This window comes from Alosa alosa, chromosome 5 (assembly GCF_017589495.1).
Source record: "Alosa alosa isolate M-15738 ecotype Scorff River chromosome 5, AALO_Geno_1.1, whole genome shotgun sequence".
NCBI lineage: Eukaryota > Metazoa > Chordata > Actinopteri > Clupeiformes > Clupeidae > Alosa > Alosa alosa.
The window spans coordinates 602,650-623,037 of record NC_063193.1 but is presented as its reverse complement, the minus strand read 5'-3'; the positions used below and the strand labels follow the sequence as shown (position 1 = coordinate 623,037).

The following is a 20,388-nucleotide window of genomic DNA, read 5'->3' as shown; positions in this document are numbered from 1 at the left end:
GTGTGGAATGTTCAAGTAATAACACAATCCAATGTGTGTCTCAATTGTCCCCCGCTGACCACCTCACACATTTCTCTAGATTTTGCAACGAACTTACATGACACAATGCCATAAAATATGCCAGTTTTAGGACACAGAATAATGTTTGTAATGATACCAGGTAGGCCAGGTATTGTCGAAGGTGCATGGTGAAGTGAAATTCTTACTTTGGAAAACAAACATTTGCCGAGATCATCGCCGATCATCAGAATATTGCAACAGATTCTGTGTTCTGGACTGCAGGTAACTTGTTAAGCCAGTGGTTCTCAAACTTTTATTTCATTCCCCACTTTGATCAAGGGGCATGACTGATGATAGTGGAGGAGGCTTTTGAAGTCAGCATCTTCGACGGTAGTCTATTAAAAATATACGTTTTCGATGTCCCAAACGGAGAGCCATACTTTATTGTTTTTAACGATCTCTATGCTACTCACAAAAATGTAGGCATGGGGACATGATGAAGTAGGTTATCCAACTGTCGTGTGTTAAATTATTGTGATTACGAGCCAGTAGTTTTCAAACATTATGCGTGACTCGGACATCTAACTAAATGCAACAGGCTCATATCGTCCTCGCATTCGCAAAATGAGGACCAGTGTTTTGTGAAATTGCAAATAGCTATTCGTTTTAACTATTTTTTTTATGATAGTAGCCTATACAAAAAGCACTTCATACTATCTTAATCTTGGAATATGGGGAGGGAAGTGGCGCGTCTGCAGTCAGCCAAATATGAATGTAATTCTGCGGCCTAAAGCAGATGTAATTGTTTATCGTACAGAAAAATAAAAATGACATGTCAAGCAGTCAATTGACTACATTGCAGTCAAGAAGTAGGGCAAATTAATTTACGAAACCAAAACGTGGGTCATAGTTGTCTAAGCCTCTATTGCGTAGCCTGTTAAAAACATCACCAGATAGTATTAAATCGGCAACAACAGAAGCCTACCCAAGGCTACAGATTAATTCTGAACAGTTATTTCTCTACTGGCTCAATTATCACACCACTGTTTTGATTTGCGTAGTTGCGTTAACCCCAACACTGACAATAATGTAGACAGCAAATTTCTCGATTTTCGTGTAGTCAAGCCTTAAGCCATACCCAAGTAGCCTAAATCGAGGTAATGTTTAATTATGTATGATTTATTTTGTTATTGAATTCGTAGGCTGGGATTACTCTCGGCAACAATTATGTAAGTAATGGACGGCAGGCAGAGCGATGTACAGTGGCAGAGCGACGCACAGTGGCTGAAAGTGGTACTAAAGCTTCACGCAGCTTCACGCCGCGTAATGCGCGAATGAAGTGGTCATTTGAAAGCAATGCCCACTGTACATGCTCCAAATGTAAAGCACTTTGAGCTGCATTCTGTGTATGAAAGGTGCTATACAAATAAAGCTTATTATTATTATTATTATTATTATTAGTGTTCTTAACAGTCTTCTGTAAATAAAACAAAATTAACCAAACTGCATGGTTGTCATAAATCCATATTTTTATGAAAAAAACCAATTATACCAATTGAACCAATTATACATTAATGGCAATGTAAATGAAACGTACATTCAAAAGTAATTTTTTTTTTTTTAAATTAGCTCTGAATTTTCAGGTTTTTGAACTATGCTTTGCTGGTATGTTTTGATTTACAATCCAAATATAACTTGCCTGACTAGAATCACAGTGCATTCATAGAAACTCCCAGTTAAGCACATCGCAAAGATGCACCTTATGAGCTCCACCTAACACTGTTGGTTCGACCTGCATAAATGATAGAGCTGGGTTTAAATGGGCCCTTCACCAATTTGGAAATTATGTTACTAAGAAAGGTACAATGTTTTCTCTAGTATTCCAGGGTGGTATTCCCTATTCTGTACCAACAATCTGGAGTTAAGCTATTCAGACAATCTTAAGACAAATAACTGAAATTCAAAAAATTAAAAAATAGAGTGATCTTAGATCTGCAAGTGTTTCAGTTTAGACAAGTCAGGCTAATACATAGGTGGTAGGCATGGAGAATGTGCATTTACATTTCACAATTAACTTGCATGTACATATCTGTTAAAAAATAACCTTATCCAGACAAAAAAAAAAAAAACTTAAGTTTACACACAAACAATTCTTGAAAGACTTCTTCACTTCTTGCGTAGCATCTGGGCAAAGTCCTCATTGGACATGGGCTTGTTTTGCGTTACTGTAAGTGGCTCGAGCCTGGTTCCATTTGCTGCTGTTGACTCTGGTACCAGCTGTCGATGCAGGGAGCGTGGGAGAAGGGCGATCTGTGTGCGACTTCTCCCCCTACTGTTAAAAAGGGAACATGCTGCTCATTATTTCATCTTAGGACTCTGACTAAACATCTGAATGATGTTGATATAAAACAAATGTTTAACTTGCATGACTTCTTTTACAGTACAATCAATTTGCCATTTATTCAGTCTACAATTAGTCTATACTGCGTTATGCATGCCTGTGATATTTTATGGGTACTGTTTGGACACTTTTACACTTAACATCCTGTGAAATCACTAAGCATAATATGTTAAAATGCATCAGCACAGTGACCAAGGGTGTATTTATAAGTAAACAGGGTCGGTGATATACAGTGCTGTGAAAAAGAATTTGCCCCCTTCCCGATTTCTTCTATTTTTGCATATGTCACACTAAAATGTTTCAGATAATCATACAAATTTTTAATAGCTTGAGTGAACACGAAATGCATTTTTTAAACAATTATTTAATTTATTGAAGGAAAAAGCTATCCAACCCTACCTGGCCCTATGTGAAATGTAATTGTCCCCTTAGTAACTAAATTAACAAATTAACCTAATTTAATTTACAATTGGATTCAACTTCACTAGACCTAGGCATGATTACTGCCAACCCTGTTGAATCTAAACATCACTTAAATAGAACCTGTCTGGCAATGTGAAGTTGGCTAAAAGGTCTCAAAAAGCAGCACATGATGCTGCGATCTAAAGATCTACAGATGCACTGCAAAGAAATAAAATCTAACCAAGTGTTATCAATCTTATATTAAGATCAAAACATCTATTTGGTATTGTTTATAGCAGTGGTCACCAACCTTTTTGAGCCCAAGATCCCTGACCTCGCCCTGAACAAAGGCCAGATCTACCTTGAAGCGTCAAAAGAAAATCAAAGCTAAATTACTTCCAATTTAAGGCCTTTTATTTAGGCAAATGTATCAGGTCAAAAATATCACATCCTCCACCCCCTTATACAGGTGTCAATGAGATAACAACACTTAACATAGTCTTTACTTACATGTTTTTGTTTTTGATTTTCTAATTGGAGTAAGTGTTTGTGACAATACGTCATGATAAATTTGATAATGTTTGATCGCTGTTTTGGTATGAAGCATCTTTCACGTAATAAATGCGCACTCTAGAAAGTGAAAGTAACCTAAGCCTAGGCCTACAATGCACTCCTTGTCTGTGCACGTCCGCAATCGATTACATTCTTCAAATGGAGAACAAATTCCTGATCGCTAAACGTTTTCATTTTCTGTCCGTTAGCAGTTGATGTAGAAGCACCTAGCATAATTTGCCTTCAGCGGTGACAAGTCCTGTTGAGAGAGAGAGAGAGAGAGAGAGCGCACCTGCAAAGTGGTGCTGTGCGCGTGTGTGTGTCTGCATGGGGTTACGTTCAGGGCACAGAGAGGAGTCTTTGGAGCCTCTGTGAGCAGCTGCAGCCTGTGTGAGAACATGCACTCTCTCCTAGGCTTCTCTGTGCCTCTCCTAGCATCAGGGGTCAAACCAGAGGTCAGCAGTAGCTAGTAGGCCTCTCACAAGGCCTCAGCCTAAGTTGGAGCCTATGTGAGCAGCTGGGGCCTGTGGGTGGGTGTGTGTGTGTAGGGGTGCTGCAGTGGGTCTCTACGTCTCTCCAAGCATCTAGGCCCAAGTTGGGGCCTCTGTGAGCAGCTGGAGCCTGTGTGAGCAACAGGCCCCTCTCTCTCTCCCACTGTGTGTGTGTGTGTGTGTGTGTGTGTGTGTGTGTGTGTGTGGCTGTGGGTGCTGCAGTGGGTCTAGCACAGCTCTCTGTGTCTCTCCTAGCATCAGGGGTCAAGTCAGAGGTCAGCAGTAGCTAGTAGGCCTCTCGCAAGGCCTCAGCCTAAGCTGGGGCCTATGTGAGCAGCTGGAGCCTGTGTGTGTGTGGGGGTGCTGCAGTGGGTCTAGCACAGCTCTCTGTGTCTCCCCAAGCCTCTAGGCCCAAGTTGGGGCCTCTCTAAACAGCTGGAGCCTGTGTGAGCAACAGGGGCCTATGTGTGTGTGTGTGTGTGTGTGTGTGTGTGTGAGGGGTCTGCAGTGGGTCTAGCACAGCTCTCTGTGTCTCTCTAAGCATCTAGGCCCAAGTTGGGGCCTCTCTGAGCAGCTGGAGCCTGTGTGAGCAACAGGGGCCTATGTGTGTGTGTGTGTGTGTGTGTGTGTGTGGGTGGTGGTGTGTGGGTGGGTGGGTGCTTGTGTGTGGGAGAAGCCAAAACTGGCCAAAGTGTTTAAAATTCCTGCCCAGGAAAGTGCCTCCAAGCTGGGGGGAAAAATGGCCAAAATGTGTAAAAAGGCTCCCAATGTTGAAAAAAACCTCCTCTCTGTGTCTCTATCAGGGCCAGAAACAGGCCCAAAAGCCCCAAAAAGCCCCAAAATGGATGAAAAGGCTGCCCAGAAAAGTGTCCAAAAATGACCAAAATGCATAAAAATCATGCCTATAGAGGTGCATGGAAGCTGGGATGAAAATGTGTAAAAATGGGCAAAATGTAAAAAAAGATAGAATAAAAAAACAAACACCACTAACCACTCGGTGAGTTGCACAGTTTTGAAAACGAACGTTAAGGGTTGTTTTAGGACATGTTTGAGTAGCCTACAGTATGCCTGTTGGCAGCCACTCTGAGTAGTCAAAGGCGATTCAAAATGAGTCAGAAAGGTCGAGACAGGACCAATCGTCAAAATTTCGGTGTCCACCACTCTAGTTCATCCAAAACAAACCAGAAAAGGGACTTAAAGTGCTAAATACCGGAATTTTCCTTTAATAGATTTATTAGATAGATAGTTTAATGGATGTTGATATGCATAACTTGATAAAAGTAGATAGTTTAAAAGTAGACCATTTAAAAATTGAATGTAGATAGTTTAAAAGTTGTTGGTAGACTGGTAGTTTAATGCATGTTGATTACGATTTTTGAGACATAAGGGTTCAATGAATCGATTGTAAAATCGATTTTTTATGTCTAAAGACGTTTCCATTTTCAATGCCAAATATAGGCCAATCCACAAACAACTAACAGGCAATAGGGCGTAAAGAAAGCTTGCTTGTAGATAAAGCCAGCAATATTTCTGATGATTTATTGGCGTGAAGTTTCGTGCACATTGACAAACAGAAGTGCAACATTCTCGAAAACCAATAAGCTGAGTGGACTGCCATTACATCAGTGACAAACATGACTGCAGGCTTCAACGTATCTGTGTCTGTGTTTACGATTAGAAATGTCAAACAAATTTTGCCTACGTAGAACTCGACTGCACAGTTTGCATAGTCTACCGCTTTGTTCTTCTCCATAGTTTGATATACCAAAAATCCGAAGTACTTTCATATCGAACTCCTCAAGTTATTAGGGCCCATCACTCGTCTCTCTACATGTCGCACAGGTTGATCGAGTTGTCCTCCATTTTTTGGCGAAACAAGAGCAGCACAGCAGCTGATTGAAACAGCTGTTTCTGGTGCGTAAAATTGGTGGGAATTTTCTTTTTAGCTGCACTTCGGAATTCTTTTATATTCTTATATTCTTGTTTGTGAAATTTGTTACATCTATCTTTTTTTTGTTTAATTCGTTTACAGGGTACCCCCAGAATTGTCAGACCTAAATTTAAGACTTTTTAAGACCTTTTTAATACCACTTCAGATTAAATTTAATACCTACATCGCACCCATTCGGATAGAATAAATAATATCAAAGGTAAGATTAAACCTCAAATAATTACTATTTAAGTGTTTGAACATGCCAACATGAACATGACAGCAGTGCAGTGGCAACGCAAAGATTTGTCGCGGTATTAACGTGACTGAATGTCCTGCTTCATGGACAAATTTACACGGAATAGAACCTAGTTGATTTCAGGGATTAAAGTGAAAAAAAAAAAAACTTTTTTCAGGCCATAAGTCATACGTTGTTCATATCTACCTATAGAGATAGCACCCCTTTTGCGGTCGCGACCTATTGGTTTTTAATGTACAAAAAGATGCAAACAGCAAAGTAAAGCACCAAATAAACACCAAAACGAGGCTACAGGGTACTCTTAAGTTACTATATAATTAATGCCACCTACAGGTGAATGCATAGAACATAACAATCCTATGGTTTGTGTACCCTGTAGCCTCGTTTTAGCCACCAATAACGCCATGTGAATAAAGGCGAATTGAGAGTGTTCTTGATTGAGATTGAGTTTTCCTGATGAACAAAACAATATTTCAATACCATCCCTGACCATTGCTGATTAGCCATTGCTGTTCTTTTCTACTGCAGCAATATTGTAGCAAGGCTTTAACACACTCTTATTTAATTACTTCAGGACAAAAGTATTTAAAGGGGAGATTTTTTTTCTTGTTAATATGCAATTCAACACCAAGTAAAATCTATAAAATCAAGTTTGCAAGACTTCACATTTCCTCATCAAAGTAACGAATCAGAACAGTCTAGATATTGTTCATATTTCCATTTGTTGCCTCATCCGCATCTAATGAAAACTAATTTTTTAATTTTGAGTTTTACAGACAACTCAGTTTTCCAATGAGCAGCAATACTGTGTGTGCTCATGCAGGAGGTCTGCTCATCTGATAACGACAATCTGGAGAGGGCGCTTTTGTCTTCAGCAACAGATTGTATAAGGTTGACAAGAGGTTGCGATATGGTGAGGGACAGGAATTGGGTGTTAGCTATGAAAGAACATCATTAGCCTACTTAAGCGCAAAAGCGGTCAGCCATAGATAAAGCGTACACAAATCATGACGCTAATATGCGAGGGTTCTGGTAGGCCTACTGGTTATGGTTTTGTGCTATACATTAATAATAGCAAAGTTTTAAGTTGACTATTTTAATTGCATGGTTATTTTTTGTCAACATACGCTCACAACCTACTGTCGTTAAAAGTGAGGCCTAAGCAAAATAGGCTACAAGGCTGTCTGTGCGTCATAAACACGACTGATCCCCTTACTCAACATAAAATAATAATGTCGCGAACTGTTAACACGCTCAGTCAAAACCTTCCGTCGCAAATTGTGAAAAACATTGTTGTAGCCTACATGTCAAAACAGACGGAAGGCATAGGCTACGGTTTATATTGCGTCACTTTACACATAATGTTAGTTGCATTGATTAAAAACTGTAACAATAATAGTACATCCGGTGGCATAGCATCTGTTCAAGTCATAGGTGACACCCAAAATGAATGACCTCCCCTGACAAGAGTTCGCGATAGTAAGAAATTGTCTACATTGATGCATGGAAAAAACACAGCCTCCGAATTCGCACAGAGCTCACAATAGCATATCCAAAAAAGTTAAACGGATTGGGCAACCTCATCAGCTGTTTCGATTGTTCGAACCTAGGAAGTTGCCTAGGAAGAACAGTAGAGTGGCAGTGCATTTTCGTGCACTGTAATAAGAAACGTAGGAAGAATAGTACAGTGCATTTTCATTGCATTTGTTATTTTGTTACATTTTGTCTTTAGTTAGGGAAAGTAGGCCTAATGTTTAGGTCAAGCCTGATGCCTTTAATCTCTTCCTCATGGTGAGGTACACAGTTTATTAATTCAACAACGGTATTGGATTGGTATCGGATATTAAACGATACACAAAGCCGATATTGGTATCGGCATCAGTATCGGGACTGAAAAAGTTGGATCAAATTGACAAATTATTTTCAAATATCATTTTCATCAAACCTTAATCTTAAAGTTTTGGATTTATTTAATTTTGAGAGTATTAACTGAATTTGGGTAAAAATGTCAACATGGTGTAACCACAAAAACATGAACCAAATAATTACACTTGCTGAAAAAAAAAAAATAAAAAAATAAAAATTCTCTCCAAAATCCCTTCTAAAATAATCTGGCATGATCTTGCACAAGAACTTTTCTATATTCAATACAAGTAATGAAACCCCATTGTTCTGAATGTTTTAATTCATATGGGGAATCTTGCCACATCAACCACTTGAAATGTCAAGTGGTGTAACCACCATTTAAGGAGCAATTTTGTATGTATTATGTTAGAGGATCATGTGGCAGGAAATTATGTCATAGAGAAGGACCCTTCAAGACCTCAACTGCTATAAGTCGAGGTTAGCAACTCTCTTAAAGTAACAATAGTGTTTTTAGGCCATGGCCAGGCAAGCTTAGGTTACATTATGACCTTTTGAAAATGTTGATAAATCATAATAATCATAAAATGTTCAATTTAATGTAAAAACTGTGTTTGAATATTCACATAAAGGTGAAGTGTGTACATAGTTGTCTAGTAGTTAAAGTGTGAAGTGTGTACATAGTTGTAATAATGCCTGCAAATTTTGCTTTTAAGTAGAAATGTCAAATGGTGTAACCCGTTACACCATTTGACTCCTTTCTGTTTGAGACCAGTTTGATTCAGGGGCAAGAGTATGTCATTTTAGGTGCCAATCATATTATTTTTATAATTTAAATAGTGACTCTTTAGCATGAACAATAGCTTTAAAAGGGTTTAATTAGATTGCAATTTAAGCGATTTTTGAAATGTCAAAGCTTTTCATTTTCATTTTAAATTTAAACTTCCATAATTATTTTTTAAATATTTTATTATGATGTATGTAAACAGTATGTTAAAATTATAAATAAATAATATAAATACATTTATTATATTTAAAATGTACCTCTTGTCCCCCAATGGATGCTACTTACAAGCAAGGAAAACTTCTCTCGCCACAGAGTGCATGTGAACGCAGATCCTGCTGTTGGTTGGTTGTTAAGAAATGATCATACCCACTCTTTCATTCACTCTTATTCTCTCTCACACAGACTTTGGGCCCTAATTTAGCAATCTAAAATGCATGGTCACTAGCAAATAGCGTAATACATTTAGGGGTTTGTCCAGTCCACATTCAGGGTGGGTTTGTTATCAAATGTCAGGTGCCTGGCGCAGAAAGGTGGCTCTTATGTTTCTTAATCAGTCATGGGTGTGTTTTGGGATTAACATCCTTTAAACCAATGAGGAGGACATCTGTCATTCCCTTTAACAGCAAGCAGGGCAACTTCAAACAGCGCATCAGTATTTTGATAGTCAGCGGTGTATTTGAAGGACTCTGCTTGTACGCAAGACCTTATGGAACAGGTATTCCACTAAGCCATTCTTTACTAAAACCTAGCAGAGTATAGGCTACACACATCTGCACTTGTCTATTAATTGAACTCATATGCAAAGTGAAACTAACTTCACCGTGGTGTCATAGTCAATGACAAAACAGTTATACACAGTTAATTACCTTTACTATTGACTGACAATGGGTTACCAGCAAAAACCGTCTGAAAAAAGCAAAACTTCCCCCTATAATGTTCGAATGACTGAATAAATAACCTAAGAACATGTATTCTGCTGAGGAATTTGCTGCTTACATCTTGTGACAGTGCGTCTTCAGCTGTGTTTCATATGCGCCTTTCGCTATATACCAGGCTTTTCTTGGTCAGTGGCGTAATGCTTTTCATATGGTGTAAGATAGCGATTTTAAGATCATGTGCCAGACCACACCTTATGTCGGTAATTGCCACACCCCTGGGCGCATTATTTAATAAAAGTGAAGTGTAAGATAGGAAAAGAATATAATAATAATAATAATAATAATAATAATAATAATAATAATAATAATAATAACGCTTTGCGCCAGGTTTTGCATCGCGAAAATAGGGCCCTTTATCTCACTCTCTTTGAAAATAATGGGTATAGACTGAAATTGTATGAGAACTGAACTGAAATCAAAAAGAACACAAGTTTCTTCATTGATGTTATGAAATGATATTTGATATGGAATATGATGAATGACATGAATACATATCAAAATATCCAATTCAGTTTACCTTGATGCCTATTTTCTGTGTCAATTTCTTGTCCTATTGCTATAAACGTTTTATGGTCAATCGGTGTAACTGATTTATGTCAATTGGTGTAACCAGTATCTTGTCTAAAAGACTAATAATTAGGGGTGTGAATCTCTCATGTTAAAGACGATACGATTCACATCTAGATACATGGGCACGATTCGATACAAGAAAAGATACATGTTCATAAAAAACGATTCAGTACGATTCGATGCGATTCGATGCAGTTGAAGAATGGAAAGCATTCTGAAAGATTTTTTATCATTTGCTTAAGGTGCACATTCATTTTATATTATCAATTATCATCGTCATGTCAATTAGGCAAAAACAAATGTATGAATATGATTATCTAAACTGAGGTTTGTATCATATGCTGTATTGAAATGAAAAAAACAGTCTACATTTCAGTCAAACACATGTACAGCCAAGTACAACATAAAAATACATTTTTATAGACTTTATTGAGTTATATCTGATTGTTTTCAAGGAGCTATAGCCTATTGTTGAGGTAAGACAATACCAAAATAAAATAAAACTGCTTAAGACAATCTTGGCCTTTTCTCATATAGCCTACAAGAATAAAATAGGCCTATGAACTGGGCCTATTTTGTTCCAAGTCTGAGTGAATATGAACAAAATAATAATAATAATTTGTGCATAATTTTAGCAGCAAGGGCCAAATTATTCTTTAACATTAAGGAAATCCCTTCATCAAACGTAAGGCTACTCTACAGACTATCGTTGCCGTTTAGAAAATGCTATAGTAAGTGTTTAATTTCGCGCTGGATTTTGAAAAACAAAAGAGTAATGTTGCAGTAGATGTATGGGTAATGAAGTCCTTTGACAACTTTGGGCAATGAATGTAGCCCAAAACGAACTGCATTACCCACAAATCCGTGCCACGTGTAGTTTCAAAACAGGAAGTGGGATGAGCGAGCAGAAAAGATTGTGAACCGATTCGTAACAAGTACATTGATATAACGACCGGTTCATTTCAGTTTTATTCCGATACGGGGCTTCACATATCGATGTAGCCGTATCTTACACGTTAAAAACGGATACCAATACGTATCGGTTAATCTTTACACCCCTACTAATAATGTACAAAAAAGTTAATATGGATAATACTTTACTTCACTGTAATAATGGTTGTTTAAACCATTTTTACTCAAATGGTCAAAGAATAGACATAAAACAAGATGTTTACAGCATATGGTCTTGCTCAGTACAATGAAAAACCCATATAATTTAAATGTAAACTAATAATTTCATGAGAGCAATTGCATGAACTCTAGGAGGTGTGAAATATTAGATATTTGTAATTTTTGTGGTTACACCATTTAACAATTTAACAGGCTGTTAGTTCTATCTTTTGTTAAAAAACAGTATACACGTCATATTAAATCATATGAATACAACAGAAATACAAAGTTTACATTTTAGCAAACCTCAGGCATGTTTTGTTTTAAAGGTTTAAACATATTTTTAATTTTCTCATCTTACCAACCATTATCTGTTACTGACCCTTTAACCAACTATATACACAAACATGAACAAAATACATCAAAATATGTATCTATTTTTAAATAAATGATTGGCAAAAAACACAAATACATAGATTAAATAAAATATTTTTTAAATATTTTTTAAATACCATTGAGAGATATCCCTTCTCAAAGTCCTGTTGACACTACTCTCTATAATGCTAGTCAATCACCAAACAGAATATCTGTAGAAGGAACTGAAGATTTACAAGAGAGCCACAAGGAACCTTCAAGATTTGAAAAACAATCTATTTAGAAAAATGATCACCTATTAAATACATTTCAATTTGCTTGGTCAATTTTACCACTCCCCCCGTCCCTTCCCCACCCACCCCGACTGTATTGAATTCAGACTTACGCTCCATGTGTCTGCTGCGGTGGCATAGATTTGTATTGTTTTCCAGAGGTGGTCTCCATTTTTCTTCCAGGTGGATTACTGATGGCAACGGAGATGGTATAATTTTGAACATCCATTCCATCCATCTTGAGAACAGCCTGTGAGGCCTGGGCCTCATTAGCAAACTCCACATATGCCAGACCCTGCATATAAAACAAAAAAAGATTAATCATTGTTTTCAGAAACTGTATGCTTCTTGTCTGGACATAAAGGGTAATTTGCACTATCAGCTAGCATTTGGGTAAGTTAGTTGTACTTTACTACAGTTCTATTTAAACCTAGCCTGGGTGGACCCAGAAAAAACTGTAAGCAAATCTGAATTTGCTTTGCAGGTTGGTCTGGAAAAGAGCCCATAAACGTCCGTTTCCAAATCATCAAAAACCCAGGAACGTGTATTTTCTTTGGATTTGAGTAAACAAATGCATTTAAAACCTTGCAAGAATGAATTTCATTGCTGATTACATCTGTGGAAGTAGTATACCAGCATGTTAGGAAATGGGCATCAATAAAACAAAGTTGAAAAGTACACTCAATTAAGTTGAAAGGTACAGTACACTCAATTCAGTTGATGTGAAGAACTATAGACCTGTCTCCCTTCTTAGGAAGGAAGGGATAATATGAACAAACCTTTAGCCAGAACTGCAGACTAACATTCAAACAATAGAATATTGTAAAATACATAGATAGATAGATAGATAGATAGATAGATAGATAGACACAGTCTAGGAAACTGCACTGAATGATAGAACAAGGATGGTAAAAGTAAGAAGTTGGATCTAACACTTAAGTTGGCTACAGTGTAGCATCCTATTGCAACAAGAGGAAAAATGGGTTTGCATTTCATTTCATACAATTGGCAATCTTCAGGCTATTTAGGCCAACTGTTTGGGCTTATAGCTTTTAAATAAGACAACTAACCCATCTAAACCTTCCCTCATGGACTAAACTTCTGCAAAATTCCAAATGGTAAGTACTCTGGTTTCAAAGTCACTTGAGCACAAAAATATTTTATTTCCAACTGCTGAGTTTGTTTCAATCCATAGGCCATCAATGGTGGGTATGACAATAATATTTTTTGCCGAAAATTGTTGAAAGGAGAGAGGAGAGGATTATTTAAAGGAAAACATGATTTTAAAGATTGTAGAGTGCAGCACTGTAGTTGCCTGGCTGCTATAGCTATTGGTTGTTGCAACTTGAGCTAGGTAGTAGTGTTTTTTTTTTAGTACTCTGTGACCTCGAGAAACTGTAGTTGCCTGGCTGCTATAGCTATTGGTTGTTGCAACTTGAGCTAGGTAGTAGTGTGTTTTTTTTTTAGTACTCTGTGACCTCGAGAAACGAAGATCTATGTGATGTAAGGCATGTTTGTATTGAAAGATTCAACCAGATCGAGGCTGCTCTGCAAGATCGAACGTGCCAGCTGATTTGACGATACCGGACCAGGGAGCCATGGAATTGTCTTCCTACAGATACAGATCTTGTCATAACCTCTCTCTACACTGTCAAAGTTTACAATACTTTGGTTTGTCTGTAGAAACACTCACCAAACTACCACAGAAGTGTAATTATATTTTGAGCATTGTTAGTGGTATAAAATAGTGACGTGGCACCTTGCCATTAGCATCACTGTAATCCCATTCAGTGATGGTGCAAATAAACAGTCTTGCTCAAAACGCCACCAATTAACATAATTTTGCCCAAAAAAGTTTGAAGTTGTTAACTACCGTGAATAGACCAAATTGTCAAAAACCAAACCGACAGGCACCTACAGATGTGGTGTCTGCAACCACTGCAATAACATTGAGAGAACACATTTAAGGATGTTTTTACACACGATATTGCCATGTCGTAGCTTTACCAACTGCAATTCTACATTTGTGGCACGATACGGTGGTCAGACAGACAGGACTCTACTGTGTTTGTGAAGTGGATGGACACATGGGAGGTGTCTATGTGATCAACAATTCACCCTGCCTTTGCTGACAGCATGTGCATGTTTTTCAGTTATTTATTTTTATTAGGCTACTAGAATACACTTAGTAGAGCGCAGACCTACAGTGGGTCCCAGTTAAGAATTGACACTTCATTCACCATCAAGGTGATTCACGCAGCTGGGTGAAATGTATCTACAACTACAGCCGCTTGGGGGCAGCATAGTCCGCTGTGGCGTTCCACGGTCGAACCGGGCGGAGCATTCGACAGCAAGGGCTGTGATTGAGTTTTCAGTGCGTTTCTCTGTGTTTTTAGCAGCCCCTGCAACATGCTAGTCCACTGTAGCCTATAAGCTTTGTACATAAAGTTAAACATTTTTTGATTCAGTTGCAAGATGTCTTGATTGTACAGTGCCTGTCTCTCAGTAATGTTTTAAAATGAGAGCTTCGTCAGCTGGCAGTAGGCTACTTTGCTACTTTCGCAGTCATGAGAAGTTCGCTTGCTAACAGAACATAAATATACTGCCCAGAAACCTCGTGAATACTTCTGATTTGTTTTACTACACTAACGAGGTTAAATATAGCCTTTGCCTACAGCATCTCCTTAACAGTAATGTTAACAAAATTACAGCATTCATATGACAAAGGAAAACGAATTCAGTCACTCAAGACTGTGCCACAGCAACCAGTGTAGGCTACAGTCCTACCCAATAGGCCTACTCGAAGCAGATAGCGTTGTCTGGCCGGTTGAGTGGGTTAATGCGCCGTATTTCCAGAACAGGTCTGCAACTTTCAGGCAGTTCTGAGTTCGAATCTAGGCAGGAGCAGAGCCATATAAAGGCCTAGGCCTATTGTTATCATTTTTTGCAAGGTGTTGCTCCTGGCAATACTTGTTTATAAGACGTTTGATGATTAGTTGATAGCTGTGTTTGGGACACGTTAAACATTCTTTATAATGAGCGCATACGGGGAGTAAAACGACTGTTACGCGCTGTTACAACTGTGGGCTACAATGATTGCAATACAAAAATATGTGCGTGTTAGTTTAGTTAGTTTTGTGATGTTTTGCACTTTTGCCTCATGTGTTTCCAGGGCTTTTTTGGCAAGATTGACCTTGGTTAGACTCTGCATATGTTATTTCTCCGTATGGAAAATAAAGTCAATTTTCGACACACTGTTATTAGTTCAATAACAAGTGTTCCTTGTTAAAACATGTGACTAGTGAAACTCAAATGATTTTAGAAATATTTAGCCAAAGCCAAAAAGTGTTAGAGACACCGGTGCAGCTCAGATGTCTTCTTAATTTTCTTTATTCTTTAGTAAAAGGTGCAGAACATTATTAAACTTTGACTAACGTTTCGATGTTCGTTAGTCAAAAACATCGACACATCGAAACATTAGTCAAAGTTTAATAATGTTCTGCACCTTTTACTAAAGAATAAAGAAAATTAAGAAGACATCTCTGCTGCACCGGTGTCTCTCCTCCTCTCTAAAATATCTGTCCTGGCCTGGTTGTGGGATTGTCGCCAAAACGACAGAAGCGGAGAACCCTCCTTCGTCTACCAAAAGTGTTACTTTGTGCCCCAAGGGCTCCCCACTGCTTGTGAAAGAAGGGGATGGGGGAGGGGGGCTTAACGTGAAAAAGCTTAATGTCCCAAAACGGCAACAAGTCATAATGATAGGCTACAGGAAGTGGGGGGAGGGTATGGGATGACCAGAGCCGTGCTGTGCTATTCAGAAAGCATCTTCTATTGTCTTTCCAGGCGCACACAGCTCGTTACCATATAGCCTATCGAGTGCCTTAACAGATAGGCTCTGCTTTTCGCTTACAGCGAACTCAACCCCCTTGTTGCTTGCAGTTAAATAAAGCGATGCAGATTACATTCTTTATTTCTGATTAATTGCGTCTTTTGATGTCTTTTGCAACATCTGCTTGTTAGGCTGGGCTACTGTCAATGCCCTGTACAGGTAAATGTTCAACAATTGCTGGTGTAGGCCTACAGCTATAATCAATTAGGGACTGTTCGTTATTTATTTAAGGGGCTACCGGAGGAGTTTTGGGAGCGTTAGTCAAAAAAGACGTGACCCTCCCTCGCCAGCAAGAAATTTTTCTATGACCCTCCAAAGTGATTGAGAAAAAACGCACGACCCTCCCCAGTCCCAACAATTTATTGATGCCTTCTGTAGGCTACTGGGTCAATTTGGGAGCTTGCATGCTACGACACCTTCCTTGAAATGCCTTGAAAAGGCTGTCGTTTTACACAATTTCACAAATAATCACGGGACTAAAACAAACCTGTCAACTTTTCCCGGGTTTATTGCGTATTTTAACTTTTTCCTCGCTGTCTTAGGAGGAGCTGCAGGGCCGTCGCAAGGGGGTGCAAGGCCCTGTGCGAACTTGACAGATCGTGCATGAAATCATGCGATAGCTTACTTTACACATAGCCAAGGCTACCGTCGGTGCATTTTAGTAGCCTAGTCTAATAAGCTACACCAGCTTGTCTTTAAGAGGGGAAATTGTATAGCCTATAACATTAGCTGAGTCACATATTTGGCCATATGATGTTTATCATAGGCTACATCACGAAACCAAATAGTGTAACAAAGGCAAACACTATTCCTCCTAACAGGGGAAATTAATTGGGCATGAATCATTGTGTTTAACGGTATTTGTCAATGAGCAGAAACACACACGACATTCAAACTGTTGATAAGATGTGCACTATGGAAATTGGTCTGTAGGCATTGGACAAATAAATGACACTGACTCGCCATATCCCGACTCTGAAAAAACATTGTCTTGCTTTGCCGCAAACTTAGCAATGAAAGTTTGCAGGTAGCATAACGTCTTTTTCAATTCATAGAAGGGAGAGCCCAGTCTCTCCTGTGACATTGAGGTGCGCAAATAGTTTCTAATAGCCTGTTCAACTTCGAAAAGCTTCACCTGATGCCAGTCACTTATCGCAATTTCAAATTTCGGGAAGCTTCGTTCAATCTTTTTAAGTTTTAAGTGCAGTCGGCCCCTATATCTGCCCCCTTTGGAATTATATCTCGAGCCTATTATAAGGTCCAGTGCGTTATGTCCTGGGATTCGGACGTGCTCAAAAAGAAAAGAAAAAACACTTTTTTATATAGATGGTTATGAGGAGCAATATGAGTCTGAACTCCGTGTCATTCAGACTCAACCCTCTTGCTTTGATATCTTTTTCGTTGTCGTTTGAACGTCGGCAAGCAGGCATGTTGCGGTTGCAATTTAAGTGAAATTTCTACAGTAGGCCTACAACATGCAACATGCTTGTTAGGCTGGGCTACTGTCTTGTACAGGTAAATGTTCAACAATTGCTGGTGTGCAGGCTATAATCAATTAGCTAAATCATTTGTCCAGCTGTTTAAAAAAAAATTTGTGCTACATTCAAATGCAAAAGGTCCTTTGATATATTTTTTGGGGCATTCTTAAAGGAGCTGCACTATTTTACAACAATTGCATCTACATTTTCATATTAGAATGTTTTGTCTGTTTAAGTGTAAGCTTAAACTACCGTGATCAATTTAAGTTCCCGTGGCCCCGCTGAAAGTCTCATGTGCTTATTGTTACACTATCAAATCTATAAGTAACCGTGACAAATAGGGTATAATATATATAAACTCACTGCGTCATGGAAGCAGTTAAGTCAAGTCGCATCAAAAATAGTAGTGGCAGAACTCCCAAGTGACACCTTGTGGTTGTTTGTGTCAACTGCAGTTTGTGCCATTTCTGCTGAGAAAATGGGGTGCGTGATTCATGAAGGAACCCGTCCAAACTTAACTGGGACCCACTGTACACCAAAGAGGTGTATTCAAGGCCACCTTGTAAGAAGTGATAGGGTCTGGTTGCAAATATAAAGTTACAGTAACTATCAAGAAATTTCAGACAGTGAAGCACAGGGTCATTAGACTTAGGATAGGTTAGAGTTTTTATGATGCTTTTATATGGAATGTCATTACTTGAATTCGACCCACTACTGCCCTATGATAATTCCTAGTCCTATGGACAATACATTCCCTACACTTGACTATTTGAACTGTTCATTATCATGTATACAGACCTTACTGCCCTGTAACTGACCCTAGGCAGATGAGTCTAGCCCTTGAGTCGTGGATCTACTCATGGGCTCTCTCTGAATGTTTAACACTCTGTAAAGCGCCATGTGTAATGTTTTGGCGCTCTATAAGTGAAATTAAATTAAAATTGCTAGTACTGGGTTGGAAAGTATTTGGTGTAGTAATGCACCGATAATGAAATTCTGGGCCGATTCAGATATATAAAATTTCACTTTGGCCGATAAAGATACCAATATTTTTATTGACATTTTTTGATACACCGTTGCTGGCAAAAACGTATTCAATTTTTCTCAACAAGAAAATTAGAAGAGAGAGCAGGGCTTAAACTTATTAAATCAGTAATATTGAATATACTGTAGTGTGATCATTCATACCAGTGGCCATCCTAGATTCTGCTTGACTCTCTCCACATACACACACAAACACACACAGAAAATGATGGCTTTTGTCATATGTTTCTATTTCATACATTTTGAAATTCATATAAAGTGTATTTAGTTAATAATGTATAGTATTTTATAATTTGCATAATTACTAGTAGCTAAACATATTTAGTAATTTGAATACTTCATATTGATTTTTGAACTATTACACTTAGGCATCTTTAATGTGGTGTGTAGGTCTAATTGAGTGTACATTGGTGATATGTAGGTGTAATTGAGTGCCTGTCACTTTAAGAAATACATTAGATATTAGCCTTCAGTCTCACGGTTTTAGGTTGGTGAATAAAAAATAGGTGAATAAAAGTTGGGCATAGTGCATCAAAGGATATGTTGATGCAATTCATTATGTTTTCTATGTCATTAGATAAAATAAATGTTCAAAAAACTATCAAGTTGAAGAAAATCTTTCTGGGATCATAGAAGAGACAAGTGTCTTGCAATGTTTAGTAATGATTTTAGTGAGCATTTTAGAGAGAAGAAAATAACTTTAATCTGGCATATCCCTCTGCTACTCTCTTATGGAAAGATCTGCACTCTTAGAATAGGTTGGCGACGCTTATCAGCGATTTAGTCGTGGCCAGCATATTTGAAAATATCGGCCACTAATATAGACCGTTTCGCAGATGGCCAATGGCAGCAAAAAAGGCCCATATCGGCCGATACGATAGCCTGCCGATTTATAGGTGCATCACTTTTTTGGTGGCATATATTCAACAAGGTGCTGATAAAAAATCAATTTCAGAGCTTTTGATCCATATTGACATGATAGCATCATGCAGTTGCTGCACATTTATCGGCTACACATCCATGAGGCAAATCTCCATTCTATCACATCAGTCAGATATTTTTCATGATGTTGTTTTTGTTTATGTTTATTAGGGGCATCACGATTCTCCAAATCTTCAATTTGATTTAATTTTCTATTTTAAAGTTACGATTTGATCTGATTTTCGATCTTTTTTATGATATTACTATTAATGCATTTCTAATCTTGTTTACTTTTTTGGCCTTCTCCTATTCTGTTTCGGGAGGGACTTATTTTGAAACCGCTTTTTATTTTGAAATCGTTCCTAAACCAGGGGCCGTATTCACAAAGAATTTTAAGGCTAAAAGTAGCTTCTAACTGGCGAATTTAGGAGCAACTCCTAAAAATAATGGGCGTGTCACACCTAACTTTAGGCCTCCTATTTTTTTTCACTAAAAGTACAACCCCAAAACAGAAGAAGTTGGGACGTTGTGTAAAATGTGAATAAAAACAGAATGTAATAATCTGCAAATCTCTTATTTCATATTTAGTTGCGAAAAGGACACAGACAACATACCAAATGTTGAAAATGACACATTTAGATAGATAGATAGATAGATAGATAGATAGAAAGATAGAAAGATAGATAGATACTTTATTGATCCCCAAGGGGAAATTCAAGCATTTGACTATTTCATGGAAAATATATAGAAAATATATATTAATTTTGAATTTGATACCAGCAACATGTTTCAAAAAAAGTTGGGACGGGGGTAACAAAATGCTGGAAAAGTTGTGTAATGATAAAGAAAACAAAAGGAGGAATGTTTCACAACTAATTAGGGTAACTGGCAACATGATTGGGTATGAAAAAGAGCATCCCAGAAATGCAGGGTCTCTTAGAAGTAAAGATGTAGGGGTATTCATCACTCTGTGTAAACCTGTGTGCACAAATGATGAAACAATGTCATTTTAATGCTTCTTAACATGAAATTGTGATGTATTTAGGGAGTTCATCATCTACAGGACATAATATTATTAAAACAGTCAGAGAATCCAGAGAAATCTT

The 20,388-nt window shown here is 38.0% G+C and overlaps 1 protein-coding gene across 5 annotated transcripts in view; it reads right to left on the bottom strand.

Moving 5' to 3' along the window:
• Positions 1-1,508: 1,508 nt before the first annotated feature.
• sart3 (spliceosome associated factor 3, U4/U6 recycling protein) overlaps positions 1,509-20,388 on the bottom strand; it is a 134,322-nt gene continuing 115,442 nt past the window's right edge. For 2 of the 5 annotated variants that reach the window (XM_048243279.1, XM_048243275.1), the window contains exons 18-19: positions 12,064-12,245; positions 1,509-2,332 (exon numbers count right to left, since the gene is read on the bottom strand). In XM_048243279.1, coding sequence (XP_048099236.1) covers positions 2,167-2,332; positions 12,064-12,245 — 348 coding nt within the window. In that variant the 3' untranslated portion in view covers positions 1,509-2,166. Of the gene's footprint in view, positions 2,333-3,113; positions 3,165-11,450; positions 11,933-12,063; positions 12,246-20,388 lie in introns of those variants that run through there. The other 3 variants (XM_048243276.1, XM_048243278.1, XM_048243277.1) reach the window with 3 other exon arrangements.